The following is a 20,813-nucleotide window of genomic DNA, read 5'->3' as shown; positions in this document are numbered from 1 at the left end:
AGCTCTATTAGCACCGTTCTCTCTGGAAAATGGGATATTGTTGCACCTATGAGACTAAAAAAGGTCAGAGAGAAAATTAAAGCACCATGGTACAACAATACTACTCGTGTTCTAAAGAGAGAAACCCGTAATTTAGAGCGTAAATGGAAACAAACTAATTTAGAGGTTTTTAGAATCGCTTGGAAAGACAGTACGTCACGCTATAAAAAGGCCCTAAAAGCGGCCAGGGCTGAGCATCTCCGCAAACTAATAGAAAATAACCAAAACAATCCTAGGTTCTTATTTAACACCGTGGCTAGACTAACAAATAAACAAGCGTCACCTGAACAAAATATTCCGTTACAGTTTAGTAGTAATGATTTCATGAATTTTTTCACTGAGAAAATAGAAAACATCAGATCCACAATTGTAAACTTTCAATCTTCAATCGCGCCTTATAATTCAGCCTCGATTATCACCCCGCAAGAACAATTACAGTGCTTTACAACTATAGAACAAAAAGAGTTAAATAAATTTATCATTTCCTCTAAAACAACAACATGTTTATTAGATCCCATACCAACTAAGCTATTGAAAGAAGTGTTACCTATAGTGGAAGAGCCTCTCCTCAATATTATTAACTCGTCTTTATCTTTAGGTTATGTTCCAAGAACATTTAAATTGGCAGTTATAAAACCTCTCATTAAGAAACCACAATTAGACCCAAATAACCTAGCAAATTATAGACCCATTTCAAATCTTCCTTTTATGTCCAAAATATTAGAAAAAGCTGTCTGCCCAACTGGGCTCTTTCTTGCAAGAAAATGACACCTATGAAAAGTTTCAGTCTGGGTTCAGGCCGCATCATAGCACTGAAACTGCGCTCGTTAAAATCACAAATGATTTACTCTTAGCTTCTGACCAAGGCTGTATCTCAATACTAGTTTTACTTGATCTTAGTGCTGCGTTCGATACTATAGATCACACAATACTCTTAGATCGGCTACAAAACTATACCGGTGTTCAAGGACAAGCATTAAGCTGGTTCAGATCATACCTATCTGAACGCTACCATTTTGTCTATTTAAACGGAGAAAAATCGATCATAACTCCAGTAAACTATGGAGTGCCGCAAGGATCTGTGATAGGCCCTCTATTATTCTCAATATATATGCTGCCACTTGGAAATATTATAAGGAAACATGGAATTAGTTTCCATTGTTATGCTGATGACACTCAACTATATATTTCATCACGGCCGGATGAAAACGCTAAATTATCCCAATTGACAGAGTGTGTTAAAGATATAAAAGATTGGATGACGCACAATTTTCTTTTATTAAATCCAGATAAGACAGAGGTAATACTTATCGGTTCAAAAAACCGCTTACAATACAACTTTAACATAGTAGGGTGTCCTGTTACTTTATCCTCTACAGTAAAAGACCTGGGTGTTATATTAGATTGTAACTTGTCTTTTGAAAATCATATTTCATATGTTACAAAAACAGCATTTTTTCACCTTAGAAATATTGCTAAATTACGTAACATGCTATCAGTTTCTGATGCAGAAAAGCTAGTTCATGCATTCATGACCTCGAGACTAGATTACTGTAATGCTTTATTAGCTGGTTGTCCTGCATCCTCAATAAACAAGCTACAGTTAGTCCAAAATGCCGCCGCTAGAGTTCTTACTAGATCAAGAAAGTTTGACCATATAACACCAATTTTATCATCACTACATTGGTTACCTATAAAGTTCCGTATTAATTACAAGGTATTGCTACTGACTTATAAAGCCCTAAACGGCTTAGCTCCAGTTTATTTAACGGATCTTCTATCGCCCTATAATCCATCGCGCTCTTTAAGATCACTAAATTCGAGGCTTCTGGTCATACCTAGGATATCCAGATCCACCAAAGGAGGGAGAGCATTTTCACATTTAGCTCCAAAACTCTGGAATAGCCTTCCTGATACTGTTCGTTGCTCAGATTCGCTCTCCCAGTTTAAAACTAGATTAAAGACGCATCTCTTCAGCCAGGCATTCATATAATACTTTTAATCTTACAGTTAAATCCGGTCTCTACTTCATAAACGCCAGAGGAGAACTGGCCCCCGACTGAGCCTGGGTTCTCCCAAGGTTTTTTTTTCTCCATTAGGTCACCTGATGGAGTTTTTCGGTTCCTTGCCACTGTTGCCTTTGGCTTGCTCAGTTGGGGATGCTTAAATTGATTAATCGATTCACCAGTGCTATTGATCTGCATTACCAAACGTGGATGTTTTACACCAGAAACAAACACTGATGTACTATTTTATTTAATACTGTGAAGCTGCTTTGATACAATCTGTATTGTGAAAAGCGCTATATAAATAAAGTTGACTTGACTTGACTTGACTTAATATCACCAACCATTCCCATGTTATTATGGTGTATCCATATAATGGCCCACCCTGTAGAATGATCATTTTTATCAAGCTTGTGTATTTAAGTTCAGTAATTTCACTTAAATGGCAATGAAGATTACCTATTAATTGTCATTTAAGGGAAATTACTGAACTTAAATATACAAGCTTGATAAAAGAAAATTTCAGATGACACTTAGAGGCTTTTGCATCTGAACTCTTATATTGTCTTTCTAGAGCTTCTTTACAGCAGAATTGAATTCTGTTTGCATCATTGAATCATTATTCTACTGTTTATCACTGTAAAGCTGCTTTGAAAGAAATCTGCATTCTATAAAGTGCTATATAAATAAATGTGACTTTACTAAATTTTTTTAAAGAAAAAAAAAGAGCCATAGAGGAGGTGTCTCCTCCTCAGAAGGAAACTAGCTTTTGCCAGTATTTTCTGGTTACAAAAAAGGATTTGCGTCCTCTGAATTTCATGCTCAATGTGTTTCGTTTCAGAAGACAGCGTTCAGACACACAGGAAGTTTCTATGGTTTGCTTTAGGGCTTACCAGTTTTGTGTTCTTTTTTTGCTCCCCAGATGTTTACAAAATAAATGGACATGGCTCTTGCCCCGTTGAGGCCTCGGGTTGTGCATGTTTAGCAAGATTGAAGATGTGGGAAGTAGAAGTCAGGGCCGACGAGAGAAATTTCATTTACTTAATTTACAGACGCAAAGAAAAATGGGCATAGCACAACAAAATCAGCATTTCAGTATTATTATTATTTTTGAGTCAGGCTTGTTTATCTTTCCCCTTACCAAATAAGCAGTCAGCTTACATTCTCTCTCCCTGTCTGTTACTGAGAGAAACGGTTAGTTATCAGAGAGTTGACCCATTTTCTTACCGCTCGGCTCCTAAACTCGCTCTCCCGCAGCTGACGTCACTCCAGTTCCTTCTGCCACAGTTCTAAATTACCTTGGCAATTAGCTAATTTTAGTATAATCACAGGAATTGGTGGTTCGGCATCTGGACTTAGTTCTCTGTCATTGGCTAAGGATGGGTTTGAGTTTAAACAGCCAGAAGAGTGTGTTACTGCTGAGGCAGCAAAAGACCTTTCTAAGAATGATCCTGGTTTCTTGCACGATGCAGGTATGATTGTCTCTTCCATATGTTCAGTCTTTTTGCCTCTGCTTGGCTCAACACAGGGTGTCAGTCTGTGCATTCTGCTTTGGTCACAAGGCAAGTTCCTTTTTCTCTTAGGGCAGTGAGGGGGGCAGACCTGCTGTCGAGACATGGGCTGAGGCCTGGGAAGTGGAGGCTTCATTCATGTGGGCCTGATTTGGCAGACATTCAGAGTCTCAGAGATCGCTTTGGTTATCTATGACTCCTCCAGCACCACTGGCCCTAGATCAAGTTCTGTCATGACAACTCTCGGAGTGTTTAATGGATATGGCAATGTTGATATGTTTGGTCTTGGCGGAATAGATCTGCTACGCTGCTGCTGCTTTTATCGCTGCTGTAGGTTATTGCTTCTGCCAATACACACATGACACGCTGCTGTGAGCAAGTAATTCATGCTGCTGCTGCTGTAACATATAGCATTCATGAATTACCCGTAGCAGATCTATACAGGTGGAGCTGGGGAAGGTGGAGGGTTTCTGAAAGCGCACTGCACCTCTAAGGCAAATGCTACTTATGTATTTGAAGGTTGAGCACGCCAGCTCATTGGCTACTGATACAGCGGGAACCAATCAGCTGTGCCCTATAGATTATGTAAGGATGTGATTACTAGCAGGATGAGTCAGGACCTATTAGCTGGCGCCATCTAGAGTTTTATGACAGGACTTTGTATTTCACTGCCCTGTAGGTTCAGTGCTGGCTTTTCTACAGGAGCAGGTGCATCTGCAGCTACACTTAAGTTTTATGAGGCAGCTATTGTGGCTGAGCGTGTGTCCTTTACTGGTCTATGTTTGGGAAGACATTCCATGATATCCTGTTTTATGCGTGGGCGAGACAGTTGAGAATTTTCTGCCTGGTAAGCATTCTGTTTTGAGATATATCTGTGGTGTTGGAGGCTTTGACAAATCCTACTTTTGAGCCATTGGATTTAGCTTCAGATGAGCATTGACTTTTAAGTCTGTATTGCTATTGGCCTTGTTATCTCTTAAAAGGCTTGGAGATTTGCAGGCACTGTATGTCATTTGTTTTTCCTTCAATTGTGCTATAAAAGAGCATCCTTGAATGAGCAAGGATCTAGCATGTTTACTTAAACTGCTCAAGTGATAGCAATGGTTTCAAAAATACAATTTAAAATCACATTAATGATTCATGTTACTGTAAGTAGGCTCCTTTCTAAAACCCCTCTACATCTTGTTTTCACATCTTTCAGTGGGGATCCAACTTTATAGTAAAGTCAGTCATTTGCACATTGTAGTTTACATTGTGTAGAATTAATAAAGCATTTTTTTTTCCTTAAGGGCTTCCAACATACAATCTGAAAAAAAATGAAGGGGTCTGAATACTTTCTGAATACCCTGTATCTTCTCTGAATGTAATTTATAATACATTTGTAATTAATAATACATAATATTTAATTCCCCAGAATGCCCAAAATCTCTTCAAAAAGGAGTTATATGAAGAATCCAAATTAATATCTTGTGGGTTCTGACCAATTTAGTTAATTGGTAACACTCATTAACATTTAAAATGAATTTTATTTAATAATGAATTAATAGTAAATATGCAGTATTTACTGTATACATTCACCTTATCTTATTATTTTATACTTTCAGAACAATAATAAAAAATAAAAAAAAATAGTTTTACGTTGTTTCTTAAATGAGTGATTGAATTGTTGTCCAGTAGGACTTAAAATCCAAACCACAAGCGTGGACTAGCCGTGTGAAAGATAAATACCACAGATGTAACCTCACTAATCCATATGCAACAAATGTTGAAATGTCCATGGTCTTATTTCAGTGTTATTTACTTTGTTCCCCAGGAATCACAACTGTGCTTACCATGACCACTTTGAGTACCATTGCTCGGAAGTCCTTACCCAAAGTGTCGTACGTCACAGCTATGGACCTCTTCGTATCGGTGTGCTTCATCTTTGTTTTCGCCGCTCTAATTGAGTACGGAATGCTCCACTACTTTGTGAGCAACCGCAAGCCCAGCGCAAAAAAAGACAAGAAGAAGAAAAATCCTGTGAGTACACTTCCTAAAGCAATTCACAATTATCACCTACAATTCAACAATATTATAAATTGTATATTTGATAACTGCAATTGTTAGTATTTTAGGGTCAAGGATTGAGTTCTCCAATTAAAAGCACTCTTCCATAAGTTAGTGAGCTGCCTAAACTGTGTAAGGTTAAGGTACTTAAATGCTTATAACTAGTTTTACAGTTCAGCCAGAAAGTATCCGGCAGGCATGTGAATTCAAATTCAGAACTGTTTAAATAGAATCACATTATATACCTTTAGTTGGTTGGGAATATTGATTGTAAAGAGCTGGAATCATAAGTCTCTTTTCCACTGTTGGGCCAAACAGGTCTAAGAACGTTAAGGGTATAGTTATATTTCCACTTGAGCTTGGTCCAGCACTGCACAATGTCAAAGTGTTCTCTGACCGAAATTCTCAGCACGGTTTTTGGTTTGCTTTTATTTACATTAAGCATAATTTACATCTCTAGGACTATACAATTTGGACTTACAAATCTTGTAATGCAGTGGATTGTAAAACAGTCTCTGTATAACCCATTACATCAGATTTGCCATTGACATTAATTCATATTTTTGGTTGTTAGTACAACATTTTGGTAACACTTTACAATAAGGTTCGTTAGTTAATGTTAATTAATGTATTAACTAACATGAACTAACAATGAGCAAAACATTTGTTACAGTGTTAATTAATCTTCGTTAATGTTAGTTAATAAAAATACAGCTGTTCATTGTTAGTTCATTTTAGTTCACAGTACATTAACTAATGTTAACAAATACAACCTTTGATTTTAATAACATATTAGTAAATGTTGAAATTAATATTAACTAAGATTAATAAATGCTAAAGAAGTATTGTTCATTCTTAGTTCATGTTAACTAAGGTTGTTAACTAATGAACCTTTTTTACAATTCAAATGAATGATTATATAGGCCTAGTATCAAGGTGCATTATATAAACTAACCGGCTGGACCGGATCGGCATGGAATGGAACGGTTAAGCAACTCGAACGGTTTGGCCTGACAGTGGACGGTCATATTCTTGAGGACTCAAATGTGGAAAATAGAAATAATAAAGTAATTGTGTCCAAACCCTTGACTGGAAGAGTATATTCTGTAGTTTGCTGAGAATTGATCAAACTGAAAAACTAAAAAAAAGACTGTTATGTGTGCTATGTATTGTAATCGGCATGTAATATTGTAGTCTGTATGTATTGTAATCTATGTATGTGATCTTTCTTATTACAGTGCTTATTACAGTTTTGTGTTGTTAGCTTCACGACTTAAGGCTTTATTGTTAACTCTGTAGGAATCAACTTTGAGTGCTAGATAAGTCTCTTGTGTACTTTGTGTGACGAAAGCTATTTGATGCACCTAAGTGATCATTAGTTGCTGTCCATGATGAGCATTTCAAATCAGTCACTAATAAGGTCCCGACATGCAGGTGATGGACAATGAGAAAGCTCACTAGGTTTTGGAACATAGCTATAGTGTGCACGCTAGTAATTTGCTCCAGATGTGGTCCGTTTGCCAGCGTGGACCACCTCTCTCACAGTGTCACTGAGCAGTGATGTCCTTGATCCGAATCAGCTCGGCAGCAGGTTTGAAGAGCAGTCTTAGATTTTCATCTCAGCATGGTGCTCATTTCTCTAGCTTGAGCAGTGCTGATCTCAGTAAATGGGGTCGTTCCACTTTCAGATGATTAAAGGGGTGCCAGAAATGTCTTTTTTGATTTTGGGGTTTAAAATGTTAGGCGGATTTTCAAACCACATTCGACAGATTGGTTACCAGTCAAAGGCACACTCTGAAGAAAAACTCATCAAATAAAATGACAAGAAGTTTTGCTGAAGAAGTGTTTTGATCTACGCGGAGTGGAAGAGTATCAGTCTCCTCCTCAGATGATTATGTTCTTCTTTTGCTGTTTGGTGATTAATGTTTGCTGATTTGTACTTTACGTTTGTAAGAAATGTCTGTTTCCAAGCTGTAAAATCTAATCGGATGAGCCATGTTCAAAACCATGTCAAATATACTGTATTTAATTGTATCTTTGATAGTATTTTAAAAGAATTCTTACACTTTGCAGATGTGTTCTCCTTAAAAACGAGCATTTTTATTCTGTATTTTAACAACATGCAGTGAACCTGTTAAGATATACTGCCTTGCACCCCTTCCTTCCCCTGTGTCTGTGTATATCTCAGAGCCTTCTTTATATTATATTGTATGTCTATTTTTATGTTGTTGTTGTTGTTGTTGGTTTGTTCGTGTTTGTTTTCTTCTTTTCAACTTCTAATTTTTTTGTTGTTTGTTTCCTGTGTGGACAAAAGCTCCTGCGGCTCTTTACCTCAAAGGTATATTGCTCATGTGAACTTCACTAATCATGCATGTTTCTGCATTCTGCGCAACCACACCGCTCTTGTGTCAGGTATTTAGATTCACTGCACTAACATCTAGTAAGTTTAGTACTGAACCTCCTGTGATGTGAAAGGCAGTGGGACTCTTATTTTACTTAAATAGAACAGCAGTGTCTGAAATATTTGCATCTTTCATTTAATTAAAAATAGGCCGCCTTCCTCCCTCTCTGTGTGCTTGTATATGAGGCTTTAAACCTGACAGAAATAGTCAGCAGAGCCTTAACAGCTTGAAATAGACAACCACGCTGATTACCTTAATCCCAATTAAAGAGCATAAGCTTGATGGCTTTGGCAGATTTAGCCATAGTAATCTTTTAAAAGTCAATGTGCATGGGGCACAGACTGATATTTGTAACTTCCACTTAATATTAGAAGAAAGTTTGCCAGAATTTGGAGAAAATTAAATGATATCAATGTGTAACCAGACTAAACCAGTGGTTCTCAACTAGTTTTTCTTCAGGACCTAGATTTTACAGTGGACAACAAACACTGAGTCTGATTCAACTTTTTTCACACAGGACAGTTCTTCCAAAAAAATTCACCAGATTCACAACGTGTGCATACTAGGGGTTGAATGAAATAAAAAACTTGGAAGTCAACTTTTAGGTGCTTGATTTCAATATCAAGTATTCAGAGTATGCTTTTATTTGTCATTTTAACTAATGGTAACTGAGCGTTAGAGTGGACTTTAAAGATCTATTATCCTGTGGCCCCCTCTATAGGACAGCATTAAGTATTACAGTCAGTCAGATTTGATCGTAATTTATATAAAAATCTTAACTCTGATCTGTTAGAAAAGATATAGCGCATTAAGTCAGAACAGTCTGGATGTCTTCTGCAAGGCGTCCATGTTGTTAGTGTCAAAATAACATGATCAGCGACTAGTCAACGTCAAACGACGTCAAGCTTGAAGTTTCATGGCAGAGAATCAAAATCGACACGTTGACTTGTCGACTAGTCTGAGCAACCCCTAGTGCATACACACAAGAATCTGATATTAACCTTATTCTATTGTTAATGAATTTGTAGTAGGCTATTCTAAATGACTGACCACAAACCCAAGGTTAGTAATTTGCATAAAACGCACCCAAATCATCTCCATATAAGGGCTTTCCGCGCAACCTTTGCTTAACAGCAGGGTGGGCAAAGAGTGTAGCTCCAATTCTAATCAAACACACCTAAAAAATCTAAACAAAGTCTTCAGGATTACTTCAGGTAGGTATGTTTTTGTTTAGGGGTGGAGCTAAATTCTGATTGTGTATTGTTAGGCTTTTTTTTTTTTCTTTTTTTTATTGGGACCCTATCAGACTTACAACCTATTTTTTGTGTCATAGCCAACCAGTTGAGAACCACAGTTAAAAGAAAAGCACTTTGAAGTAATCTCTCTCTCTCACACACACACCAGGACAGGCAGACATGCACTTCATCTTTGGTAGGTTGTCGTATTTCATCCGGTTAAAGCTGCCAATTCCACTGTATTTGTTTCTATTCGCTTGGCAGACTCTTTGTGCTCGTTGCTTTCCACACGCTTCGGTGAAACCCTTTGAGAAGCGATTCACATGACCCCGTTTTAACACAGCCTCAGGTGGCTCTGTCCTAAAAGCTACACAATGTACTCTCGGAGAAGCCAGCATGAACAGCTGGTTGTGCTTCGTTTTTCAAAGGGATTTGAAGCACCCTTCCAATGCTGGGCAAAATGATTGTGAGTCCAGAGATGTGGATATGTCCCAATGAGCCTGTTTCTCTTGGCTTTGTTGGGAAATATTGACAATCAGGTCTTGTAACATTTGTGTACTTCAAGTGTATATTTAAACATATATTTCAGTACTGTTGCTGGCCAAGATACAAGATTGAATGGATATTAATAATTAATTATTTAGCTGTTCTTCCGCATTTTGACACACAGTGCCCTGTTTGAAAAAGCCATGTATAGTCTTTGCTGTAGCAACATTTATCTTTTTATCCTGCATCGTTCTGATGACATTTTTGCCAAATAAATGATGCACTTCTGTTTTATTATTTTTGCAGAACACATATACTAGTGCAGTGGTTCCCAAACAGGGGTACGCGAGGTGACAGAGGGGGTACGCGAACAAAATGCTGAGTTTTGCCATTCATTTAATTCTACACCACCTTAAAATAACATTAAAACCAAGCATGTATTTCTAACAGGCAAAATGCTGCATCTAGTGTAAACGGGAAAATGGTAGTGCCGTAAAAGGCCGTCCAATCAAATTACCTCATCTTTTGCGGTCAAAACTGAGTGCATCCACACAAGCAATATGAATACAGGTATGATAGATTGCATGCAGAGGATGCTGCCTTAAAAAATCGCTCCATATTACTGCCGTTCTCAAGAGAAAAAAGTGTGATTTTAGAACAAATATAGAAACAGAGAGTGCACAGAGATCGATTCAAGACTCAAACTCTCTTTGATACAGAAACATACCTTGTGTGAGTTCTGGTTTTTAATGTTGATCACATAGTATACAAGCAATAATGCAAAAAAATTTCTGAATAACCACACGATTATGCGCAAATGTGACTGATTTTATACAACAGTTCAACAAACAAAAAGGTAATGTTAAGTGACATACATATTTAACAGTATTTTCAATATTGTTTGTTCCATCTTTCTATAAAATAATAGTTCTAATGAAAGCCACAGCAGAACTGTTGCGTGTCTTCAACAGTGAATGAATATGCGGTTTTGAACAAATTGGGAGAGTCAATGATTTAATAGGTATGTTTCCATCCACCCATTTTTATGCGCATTGTGGGATATTGCATCAAAACGTCTGGATGGAAAACCCAAGATGCACATAAATTCTAAAAATGCATATAAAAAATGGATGTGGTTGAATTTTTCATCAGACAAGAAAACATGCGCATAAACTACGATGGAAACAAATTTACCGAATAAATCCGTAATAAATAATAAAACGGTGCTTTATTTGCAATTGTTTTATGCGATATTCCAACTTTGCGCACAAGTTAAGTTCGCAACTTTGGATGGAAACGTAGCTAATGACTTTGAGCTTTGTTACTGAATGAATGAACGACTCAGTGACTCACTCATTAAGACAGTGACTTGCTGCCACCTACTGGTGGTTTTAGTTTAATATTTAACTCTTCCCCCGCCAGCGTTTTGGAAAAAAGTTGCCAGCTGAGTCGACATTTCGTTCAGTAACATTAGGCAGTTTTGATTTATATGCTGTTCAATGTTAGTGATCGTGTTATTTTACATTATGCATATGATTACATATGATATCGCTTGTTTCTGCGTCTTCTTTGCATGTGTTTTGATCTGGAGATTCAGTAATCTTTCAGAAGATGTGTAATAGCGCCCCCTACTGTATAACAGTGAAAACACGGAAAGCTGGAAGTGTCCGTCAATGACGGAGAAGCATTTTCTCATAACTGATGGAAAATTGTATGGCTTTAGTTGATACCAATTTCATTTGATTGAAACGACTAATTTACTTGAACGTATTGCTTTATTTATTATATTAATAATTAAATGAATTAAATATTCAGAATTTGACATGACACATTAAACAGGGTTAGAAAAACTTTGCCTTTAGGTAAAGAAAAAAAGGCAAACATTGTCCCTTAATGGAAAAGGTGACGAGAGTGGACAAGAGAGGGTACGCTGAAGGATGTTAAATGCCTCAGGGGATACACCCCTCTAAAAAGTTTGGGAACCACTCTAGTGTAATAAAATCATTGAACAACATTATTAAAATGTACATTGAACAGCCATAATATTAATTTAGTATTCATTCAAGTAGTAAATTCTTTTTACAGCCAAATATTGCAGATACATATCATTTAATACATTCCACCCGCAAAATGAGGGGCAAAGACCTTTGAACGCAGCCCCCAACAGCTGGTGGAGATGTCCCGTGTGTTTGATGCGAGCCTTGCTGATTGTGTTTTCTTCAAAAAGCAGGCCCCCACCGTGGACATCCGCCCGCGCTCAGCCACTGCCATCCAGATGAACAACGCCACCCACATGCAGGAGCGGGATGAGGAATACGGTTACGAGTGTCTGGATGGGAAGGACTGCACCAGCTTCTTCTGCTGCTTTGAGGACTGTCGCTCAGGAGCCTGGCGGCACGGCCGTTTGCACATCCGTGTCGCTAAGATAGACTCTTACGCCCGCATTTTCTTTCCTACTGCATTTGGTCTATTCAATGTAGTTTACTGGTTTTCCTATCTCTATCTTTAAACAATACATATATAGGCCTATATATAAAGGCTGGCCTTATTTTATGTTACAGATTCCAGCAAGACCCTTTCTTGGAAACGGGAACCCACTGAAAACATTAAGTTGCATTGTGTTGTTGTTGTTGTTGTTGTTGTTTTTCCAGTCTATGTTATGTGTAATTTTTACTATTTATTTATTTATTTATTTATTTATTTATTTATTTATTTATTTATTATTTTGGTTTAAAGTTTACGATTTTTGTGCACTCATGTAATATGTGAATTGTTGGTTTGTCTATGTTTACATCTTTTTTTCTAGAAAGTATATCTTGTGCAGAAAGCAAAAGTTGTAGCAAAAAAAAAACCTGAAAAAAAAAAAAAACTAAAAACACACACACAAGCAGAAGGGGCAGAGAGCGGAAACCTGCATCTGTAAGATTATTCATCCAGAATTGTTTGGGCAAAAGGCAGAACATATGAGTACTGCATGCCTACATGTTCTTTCAGGCCCCTAGAGAGAAAGCACTAAAGAGATTTAGAGAAACTTTTTCCAAATGCATGGCTGTCAGGCCTATATGAGGTAAAAGCAATCTATCAAATATGAACAAATATGTCCTAGCATTTTATTATTTGTGCATTCTACAGATCAAATGTAAAAATGTAAGTGTTTGAAAAGAGTTTTTCATGTGTGGTCACGGCTGGTTAAACGTTTGGTCACCTGTACAAATGCTGTAAATACTGAATACTGTATAATGCATGCACCTTTTAGGCCAAAATTAGCAAAAGTCTTTTATTATCATCAACTGATAAAAGACAAAAAAAAAAAAGGATCAGGAAAGCTTAACTTCAACAGTCCAGCTACATTTACATCATTTATGGCCACTTCTAGATGTCTGTCATTTATAAATGCACAATGATATTGTTATATGTAAAATTACTGGTTTTAATTTTTGCATCCTTTTGGGTATCAGTATGAGCCTCCTATCCGTCCTTGGATAGGTGTGGTATATACCCACAAAATAAATATTAACCCAAAGTTAGTCCAGCTCATCTTTCAGTTGATGGGGTGAGTATTCTGTAGTCTACTATAGTCATATTCTTCCCCCATCATTATTATTATTATTTTGTTTAACAAAATTAATAGAACCAAGTTTAAAAAAAAAAGTTTTCCTTTACTAGCACTGTCTTTTCCAAACACATATAACAGAATGTTGTCAAACAAACTGCAAAATGTCTACATGCTTTTTTTTTCTTTTTTTCATGTATTAATTTATATTATAAATTAATAAATTGGGCTTAAACATAGGATGACATTTCAGTTAACAAAAAAAAAACTTATTTCATTGAATTTAGTAGATAATCTGTAGATTGATACGTTACTGTGTGTGTTATTTGTTGCAGTTAGCAAATGACATGCATGCATGTATTAAATAGTATCTTTATAACATTAACATGCATACATGGGAAACAAATAAATTACAGCATCATTAATAAAATGTAACATATGCAAGCACAACCCACTTTCTATTTTAATAAACCATTAAATTCAGAAGTCTTACCCCGGGTAGATAACTATGCTTCTGAGTACATAAATATGTTTGGTGTTGGGCACCGCTGCTCAAGTGTTATCACGAAAAATAGAGGTAATAGTATTACAAAAACTGGGTAATAACAAGGTACTAACCCTGAACCTAACCTTAACCCATGTAGTTACCTTATGTTACCCAGTACTTTCTTAGGTAGCCTAAGTACACATACTGTAAAATAAAGTGCAACCAATATATAAATAAATAAAAAAAACACCAAAACAAATGCAACTAAAAACACTGTGTACTAAAATCTCAGAACTGCCAAAGTGTTGCGGCATAATCAGATGTTTAGATAATTTTGTTTTTCACTGCTGCATTAAAAATGAATATTTTGTTTTTCTTCCAAATCTCTGAACAGGTGCAACTGTTTGGCAGCAAAAATGACAGATAAGCAAACATCATTTACAGTTGGAGAAATATATACTGTTTGGTTTCTAACCCTATTGCATTAACCTTCCAGCTGAACAAACCAGCAGACTGTATGGTTTTGTATATTTTGGATATATGCATCTTGATAGTTTTGCATTATACACGTGGGCATGTTTAATTTTTGATTAGTTTATACTCATTAAAATTAGGTGTCATATGAGTATCTTGAAAATTCTCTTGTGAGAATATGAACACTATTATCAGCACAGAATTGGTTTGCTGTTTGTGTGCCATCTACATTCATATCAGAAAATCGAATCACTTTGCTCCTGATATTTTTCCCAGAGATATCACCTAGCCGTGAGAAATGTACCGTTTATTATTTCCTGCAGAATGACATGGATGTGCTTATGTAAGAGTGGCTGTGGAACAGAGGAAGCTACAGTCTCTCGTAGATGGGTTCCAGATAATACGTGGAGATACTTTATTGACTTTTATTTGTCAGAGCTCATGCGGTTAGGAACACCATGCATTACAGTTAGCTTCACACACGTCGCTCTTGTTAACACACTCTCTGCTGCTCATGCTTCTGCAGACACTACACGTGTCCACGCACCAATTCCCCATCCTTATAATAGCGCCAGTTACATCACCCGTGAACAGTAACCAAATTACCCAAATTACATAAACACAAAATAATCATACAAAAATAAATCCCCCTTTAGAAAAGAACTGTCCTCATTTCATATATACAGAGTCACAGAGTTAACAGGACATATAAGGGATTTAACATGCCATAACAGGCAATATCAAACAGTTTGTAACCATTGTACAAAATAAACGTTTTCATCACCTCTTGTGTGTTTTCGTTTTTTTTTTTTTGTTTTTTTTTTACACATCATAACATAAAAGCATCAGATTTTATGCAGAAAAGAAAAAATACACCATGTTAAAATACATGTTCTTACATTGTAAAAAAACAATCACAAAAGTGCAATATACACTATTCATCAACACAAAAGCATTCTAGGTCATGCCCTGAACGAGTTAGCATATCCTCAGACGCGTGTTCCCCAACTACTGAGGAGGACAAGTGTGAGAACGAGGAACCATCACGTGACCAGAGGGCCTATGTATACGAAGAACAGAAGAAAGTATAGGGGCCTATTCTTACCAACCAGTGGCCCTGATAGAGGTCTCAACTCCTGAACACGTTTGTTTACATCTTGACCAGCACCTTTAGTGCTGTTTCCTACCACCTGGACCTGTAAGGCTTTAAAGCGTTCATGATAAACAACTTTAGGTTCTGCATTAACATTTCTCAGGTCCAATATGCTGTATAAATGATACCTGTCATGTCCATAGTAACCCCTCGATATAGTCCTTTCCATTTTGGCTCAAGTTTCTTTCTTTGAGTGGTTGGATCACCAACTTTGAAAGGCCTGAATTTCTCCTACCTATTAACCCTCTGGGGTCTGAGGGGGGTTTGGGGCCCTGAAATGTAATCGTAAAAATGGCTAAAGTCTCATTGCGATGTATTCAGCACAAAGTGTGCCACAATTATTGTCACGTTCTCTGTCTGTATCTGCACTCTTGTCATCTGTAAATAAAGCTGTGTTTGGATTCACTTACCTCTGTCTCCTGGCCTGTATCCTGACAGAAGACTTGACCGCATACCGCTATGGATCCTACACGGCCCGCAGACAGTGCTTCCGCGAACCCCAAGGAATACACTATGTTCAACCAGAATGGTAAGCAGGCCTTTGTGGGAACCCGCCAAGCTGTGTTCCGGGGGATCCGTGGAGGTCACAGGGGAGGATATGGGCGATATGAGGCCAGACACTTTCTCCAGCACCAACATCTCCGCGTCCAACCAGATCTTCACGTCCAGTCCGATCCTCATCTCATCAGTATAGTAAAACCAGAACCTGAGCCAGTCATCTGCACAATCAAACTTATCTCCAGGGATGATGACTTCTCTGATCTCCCCCCTCTCATCAGTCCAGCCGAGCCCGCACTTCACGCCAGTCCAGCCGAGCCTGCACTTCACGCCAGTCCAGCCGAGCCTGCGACTGAGAGCGTCATGCCCGCCGAGTCAGAGACTGAGAGCATCATGCTCCCCGAGCCAGAGCCAGTCTTCGAGCAAGAGCCAGAGCCAGTCTTCGAGCAAGAGCCAGAGCCAGTCTTCAAGCAAGAGCCAGAGCCAGAGCCAGTCTTCGAGCAAGAGCCAGAGCCAGTCTTCGAGCAAGAGCCAGAGCCAGAGCCAGTCTTCAAGCAAGAGCCAGAGCCAGTCTTCGAGCAAGAGCCAGAGCCAGTCTTCGAGCAAGAGCCAGAGCCAGTCTTCGAGCAAGAGCCAGAGCTAGTCTTCCCAAGGGCGTTTTCCCTGCTGGTTCCATCCAGCCCTGAGTTCCCTGATATGCTGGTCCCGTCCAGCCCTGAGTTTCCTGATATGCTGGTTCCGTCCAGCCCCAAGTTTCCTGATATGCTGGTTCCGTCCATCACCGAGTTTCCTGATATGCTGGTCCCGTCCAGCCCCGAGTTTCCTGATATGCTGGTTCCGTCCAGCCCCAAGTTTCCTGATATGCTGGTTCCCTCCAGCCCCAAGTTTCCTGATATGCTGGTTCCGTCCAGCCCCGAGTTTCCTGATATGCTGGTCCCGTCCAGCCCAGAGTTTTCCAATCCGCTGGTCCTGCCCAGCCCAGAGCCCGTTGATCCTGCGCCAGAGCCCGTTGATCCTGCACCAGAGCCCGCTGATACGACGCCAGTCCTGTCCAGCCCTGAGTACAAGGAGTCCAGTCCCGAGTGCCGGGATCCAATCTTTGTAATTTTGGGGGGGGGGTGCAGTATACCTGCTAGGGGAACCGCGGAGGTCTCTCCGACGTGGGTCCCAGTGCTACCATGGCCACCTGAAAAAAATATCTCTGCCATGGCCACCCGAAGGGTCATCTCCACCATGGCCACCCGAAAGGTCATCTCCACCATGGCCACCCGAAAGGTCATCACCACCATGGCCAACCGAAGGGTCCTCACCGCCATGGCCACCCGAAGGGTCCTCACCGCCATGGCTGCCCGAAGGGTCATCTCCGCCATGGCCACCCGAAGGGTCCTCACCACCATGGCCACCCAAAGGGTCCTCACCACCATGGCCACCCGAAGGGTCATCTCCGCCATGGCCACCCGAAGGGTCCTCACCACCATGGCCACCCGAAGGGTCCTCACCATCATGGCCACCCGAAGGGTCCTCACCACCATGGCCAACCGAAGGGTCACCACCGCCCTGGACGCCCGAGGGTCCGACAGCTCCGCCCTGGCCACGCCCACAGCCTGTTCCGCCCTGGTCTCCTGACCAGCCTGCTCTGCCTGGACCGTCCTGGAGTCCAGGATGCCCACCCTCCCACCCCTTTGGATGTTATACGGCGCGAGGACGCGCCTTCGGGGAGGGGGGGGGGGGTAATGTCACGTTCTCTGTCTGTATCTGCACTCTTGTCATCTGTAAATAAAGCTGTGTTTGGATTCACTTACCTCTGTCTCCTGGCCTGTATCCTGACAAATATGTAAGCAGCATGTACAATTTTGTATTCTTGAGAAAATTACATTTATGTGTGGTTAGTGAATTATTATTATTATGTAAGTCTCTGAAATAAGGCCATAAAACACATACTGAACATTTGTTCACAGGATATTTAAATACTGGGCTGGAATAGAGTCTTCACTACAAAATTATAAATTAAAAAAATAAATTATATTACACATTATGTGAAAATCATTCCCATTAATTCACATAAAATAATATAATGATTTACCTTTTGTGAGACCTTTTTGTGTTAGAAGGCTGTATGCGAGGGAGTGACAATGGCCATGAATATTGATGTGTTTACTTGTGAACTGGGGAGCTGACATTTTATTTTGTGGGTAATTTAATAAATGAAAGTTTTTTATTAAGGAACAGGACTTGTTCAACGGTGTGAGGGCTAAGTCTATTTTTTATTTATTTACTACAACCGAAGGGCATGACACTCGAAACCTGCTCAAGGGGTTCGCGCTATTTTTGAATCTGAATACGAAGCAGTCACGTGACTGTGTGTGGAAACGAAGCTTCGAAACGAAAAACAGGGCTTTTTTTAGTTATACTGAGAACTTTTGCCGTATTGCCATCACCAGCCCCTTCGATGATGATACCCTGAAGTCATTGTTCTGGATCGGGGCTAATTATCACCACCATGTAGACCTCCCAGACACCTCTGGACTCAACTGGTGTCTAAAGAGTGTCTACCCCCGATCCAGAACACACCTGGACCCAGAGCCTGTTTTAACACCTTTGACCACGGATAAACGTGTAAGCCCCCCGCAGACGGAGAGATACCGTCTGCCGTGACGAGTCAGCCAGAGACAGAGGAGAAGAGGACAGCGCTGACCCTCACCCCAGAAGAGGAGCCCCACAGTGAGTCTGACCAGGGGTGAGAGCCCCCGACACCTGTGGCTGTGGGTATACTGGTGGAAATAGAGACTGAGGACTGGCTGATGTACTTCAGTGCAGAGGTATCGACTCCCACCCTATCCCACCCCGTTTTGTGTTCTTCATCGCGGTTTCTAGACAGCATTGTGAACTGTTTGGACAATGATTTATCAGTTTGCTTGGATTCTTCATCACTGTTTCTAGACCGCACTAAGAACTGTTTGGACTTTGATTTATCTGAATCATCATCGCTGTTTCTAGACAGCACTGAGACTGTTTCATTGACCTGTTGGGAACTGGACCTACCATCATTGATCTTGTCAAGTTTCCATCTGCCACTGTCACCGCAGAGCTCAGCCAGTCCTCCAGCCCCGCCTCTGCTTGAGGTTTGCAGCCCTTCGCCATCTCTCTGAATGCCCTGCTGTGACGTCGAGCAACCACCAGTAGCGCCTGAGCAAGTGGATCCTGCAGCTCCGTATCCAGCCTCTGATCACTGCGCTCCATCTCGACCCGTCAACCTGTCAGCTCTGCCTTGGCTCCTTCGGCTCCACCAGACAGCCTCGGCCTTGCGGCTCCACCGGGTTCCCTCATCCCACCGGCTCCCCCTTGGTCAGTCGTCACTCAACTTCTGCCACGGTTTAATGAAACGCTTATTTTCAGTTTTGTTTTCATCTATCACATGTGTTTCTTTGTCTTCTATCACATCTATCACATGTCTTTCCCGCCAGTCATCAGTTGTCATGGACACTCATCTAATCACACCTGTTCATTATCTTCTCATTATCACTGTGTATTTAAGTTCCTCCTGCTGCCTTCTAGTTTAATAAACCTTGTTGATATTTTTATAATCCGTGTTCATCTTCTGACCCCGTGTGACAAGTGTACTATGCGCTGCTCTCAGAGCAGGAGTACTCAAAATGTTTATATCAGTGTGATGTAAGTTAACCTCGCTATATTTTTCACTGTATATGATGAAATGTATTTAAGATTAAATTAAATTGTATTATTATTTTTATTTTATAATTTTATATAAACATAATATAATTATAGTCATGTTGATTAAATAAAAACTTAGCATGATTATGAGGCCTCAAATTTTAGAATTAAAGTTTTTGGTGAATCACGATTTGTTCGGGAAAACGCGCAGATTTCAGGCAAAAATTTGTCCTTTTGCATGCTTAGTGAATGAGACCGGGTCTTCCTAGCCTTGTTTGGGAAGCAGACACACTGTCAGTTTAAATCTAGACTGAACCATAACCTGGCATACACATAACAGATCACATTTCTATAATTCACATCCGTTAAAGGATTGTTAGGCTGCAACTGGGAACACTTTCCATGACACCTGATGTACTCATTACATCGTAAGAAGAATGGCATCTAAGCTAATATTAGTCTTTCTATTTATCCCGAGGTTACCGTAGTCAGCCATATCCAGTCCGTATCCAGATCCCAGGTGGACCTGCACCTAGACATAACCACATCGTAGCCCTGAATTTCAGCAGAAATTGTCAACTAGACAAACCCCTGTGAATGCCTCGTCACGTCAGCCATCGGCACTGATCCTCAGAAAAGACCACAAGAACAAGACCGGTCTTCCTCGCAGACCCTATGGCCAGCTTTGGCTCCATACCGGCATGATGAATCCGATCTTCAAGAAAAAAGAACTGGATGAAATATTTTAATGTTACCAATCTACAATCTGATTTCTGACTTTTGATGGCCCCCCTGACTGAGCCTGGTTTCTCCCAAGATTTTTTTTCTCCTTTCTGTCACCTGATGGAGTTTGGGTTCCTTGCAACTGTCGCTTCTGGCTTGCTTAGTTGGGGATACTTAATATTCAACAATATTATTGATCTGACTGTACTGACGCTTTTGTATAAGAACTGAACTGAGCTGGACGATGACATCACTGTTTTCTGCAGAACTGCTTCATAGATTAAATAAACCAATTTAATAATTGATGATCTTTACAACAGAAATGAATCAACTTCAGCTGAACAATGACACTATTTTCTTTTAGAGCTCCTGTACAGCAGATTCGTTGAATCATTTTCCTGTTATCACTGTAAAGTTGCTTTAAACAATCTGTATAAAGCTCTATATGGCTTGACTTGACAACCTTTTCTTCAAGATTTTGAGTTTGAATGCTCAAGCAGTTTCCAGATCCTGTTGTCCACTGTTCTC

General features: G+C 39.7%; 1 protein-coding gene across 3 annotated transcripts in view; it reads left to right on the top strand.

Moving 5' to 3' along the window:
- Window positions 1–12,234, top strand: part of gabrg2 (gamma-aminobutyric acid type A receptor subunit gamma2) — a gene marked incomplete at its 3' end in the record, with an annotated part of 120,874 nt that extends 108,640 nt beyond the window's left edge. Inside the window, exons 8-10 of one of the 3 annotated variants that reach the window (XM_081390224.1) lie at window positions 5,370–5,575; window positions 7,917–7,940; window positions 11,956–12,234. In XM_081390224.1, the coding sequence (XP_081246350.1) occupies window positions 5,370–5,575; window positions 7,917–7,940; window positions 11,956–12,234 (509 nt within the window). Of the gene's footprint in view, window positions 1–5,369; window positions 5,576–7,916; window positions 7,941–11,892 lie in introns of all 3 variants that reach the window. The other 2 variants (XM_081390223.1, XM_081390222.1) reach the window with 2 other exon arrangements.
- Between the last annotated feature and the right edge of the window lie 8,579 nt (window positions 12,235–20,813).

The sequence above is a fragment of the Scardinius erythrophthalmus genome, assembly GCF_964197995.2.
Source record: "Scardinius erythrophthalmus genome assembly, chromosome: 17".
Lineage (NCBI taxonomy): Eukaryota > Metazoa > Chordata > Actinopteri > Cypriniformes > Leuciscidae > Scardinius > Scardinius erythrophthalmus.
This window is presented reverse-complemented; position numbering and strand designations above follow the sequence as displayed.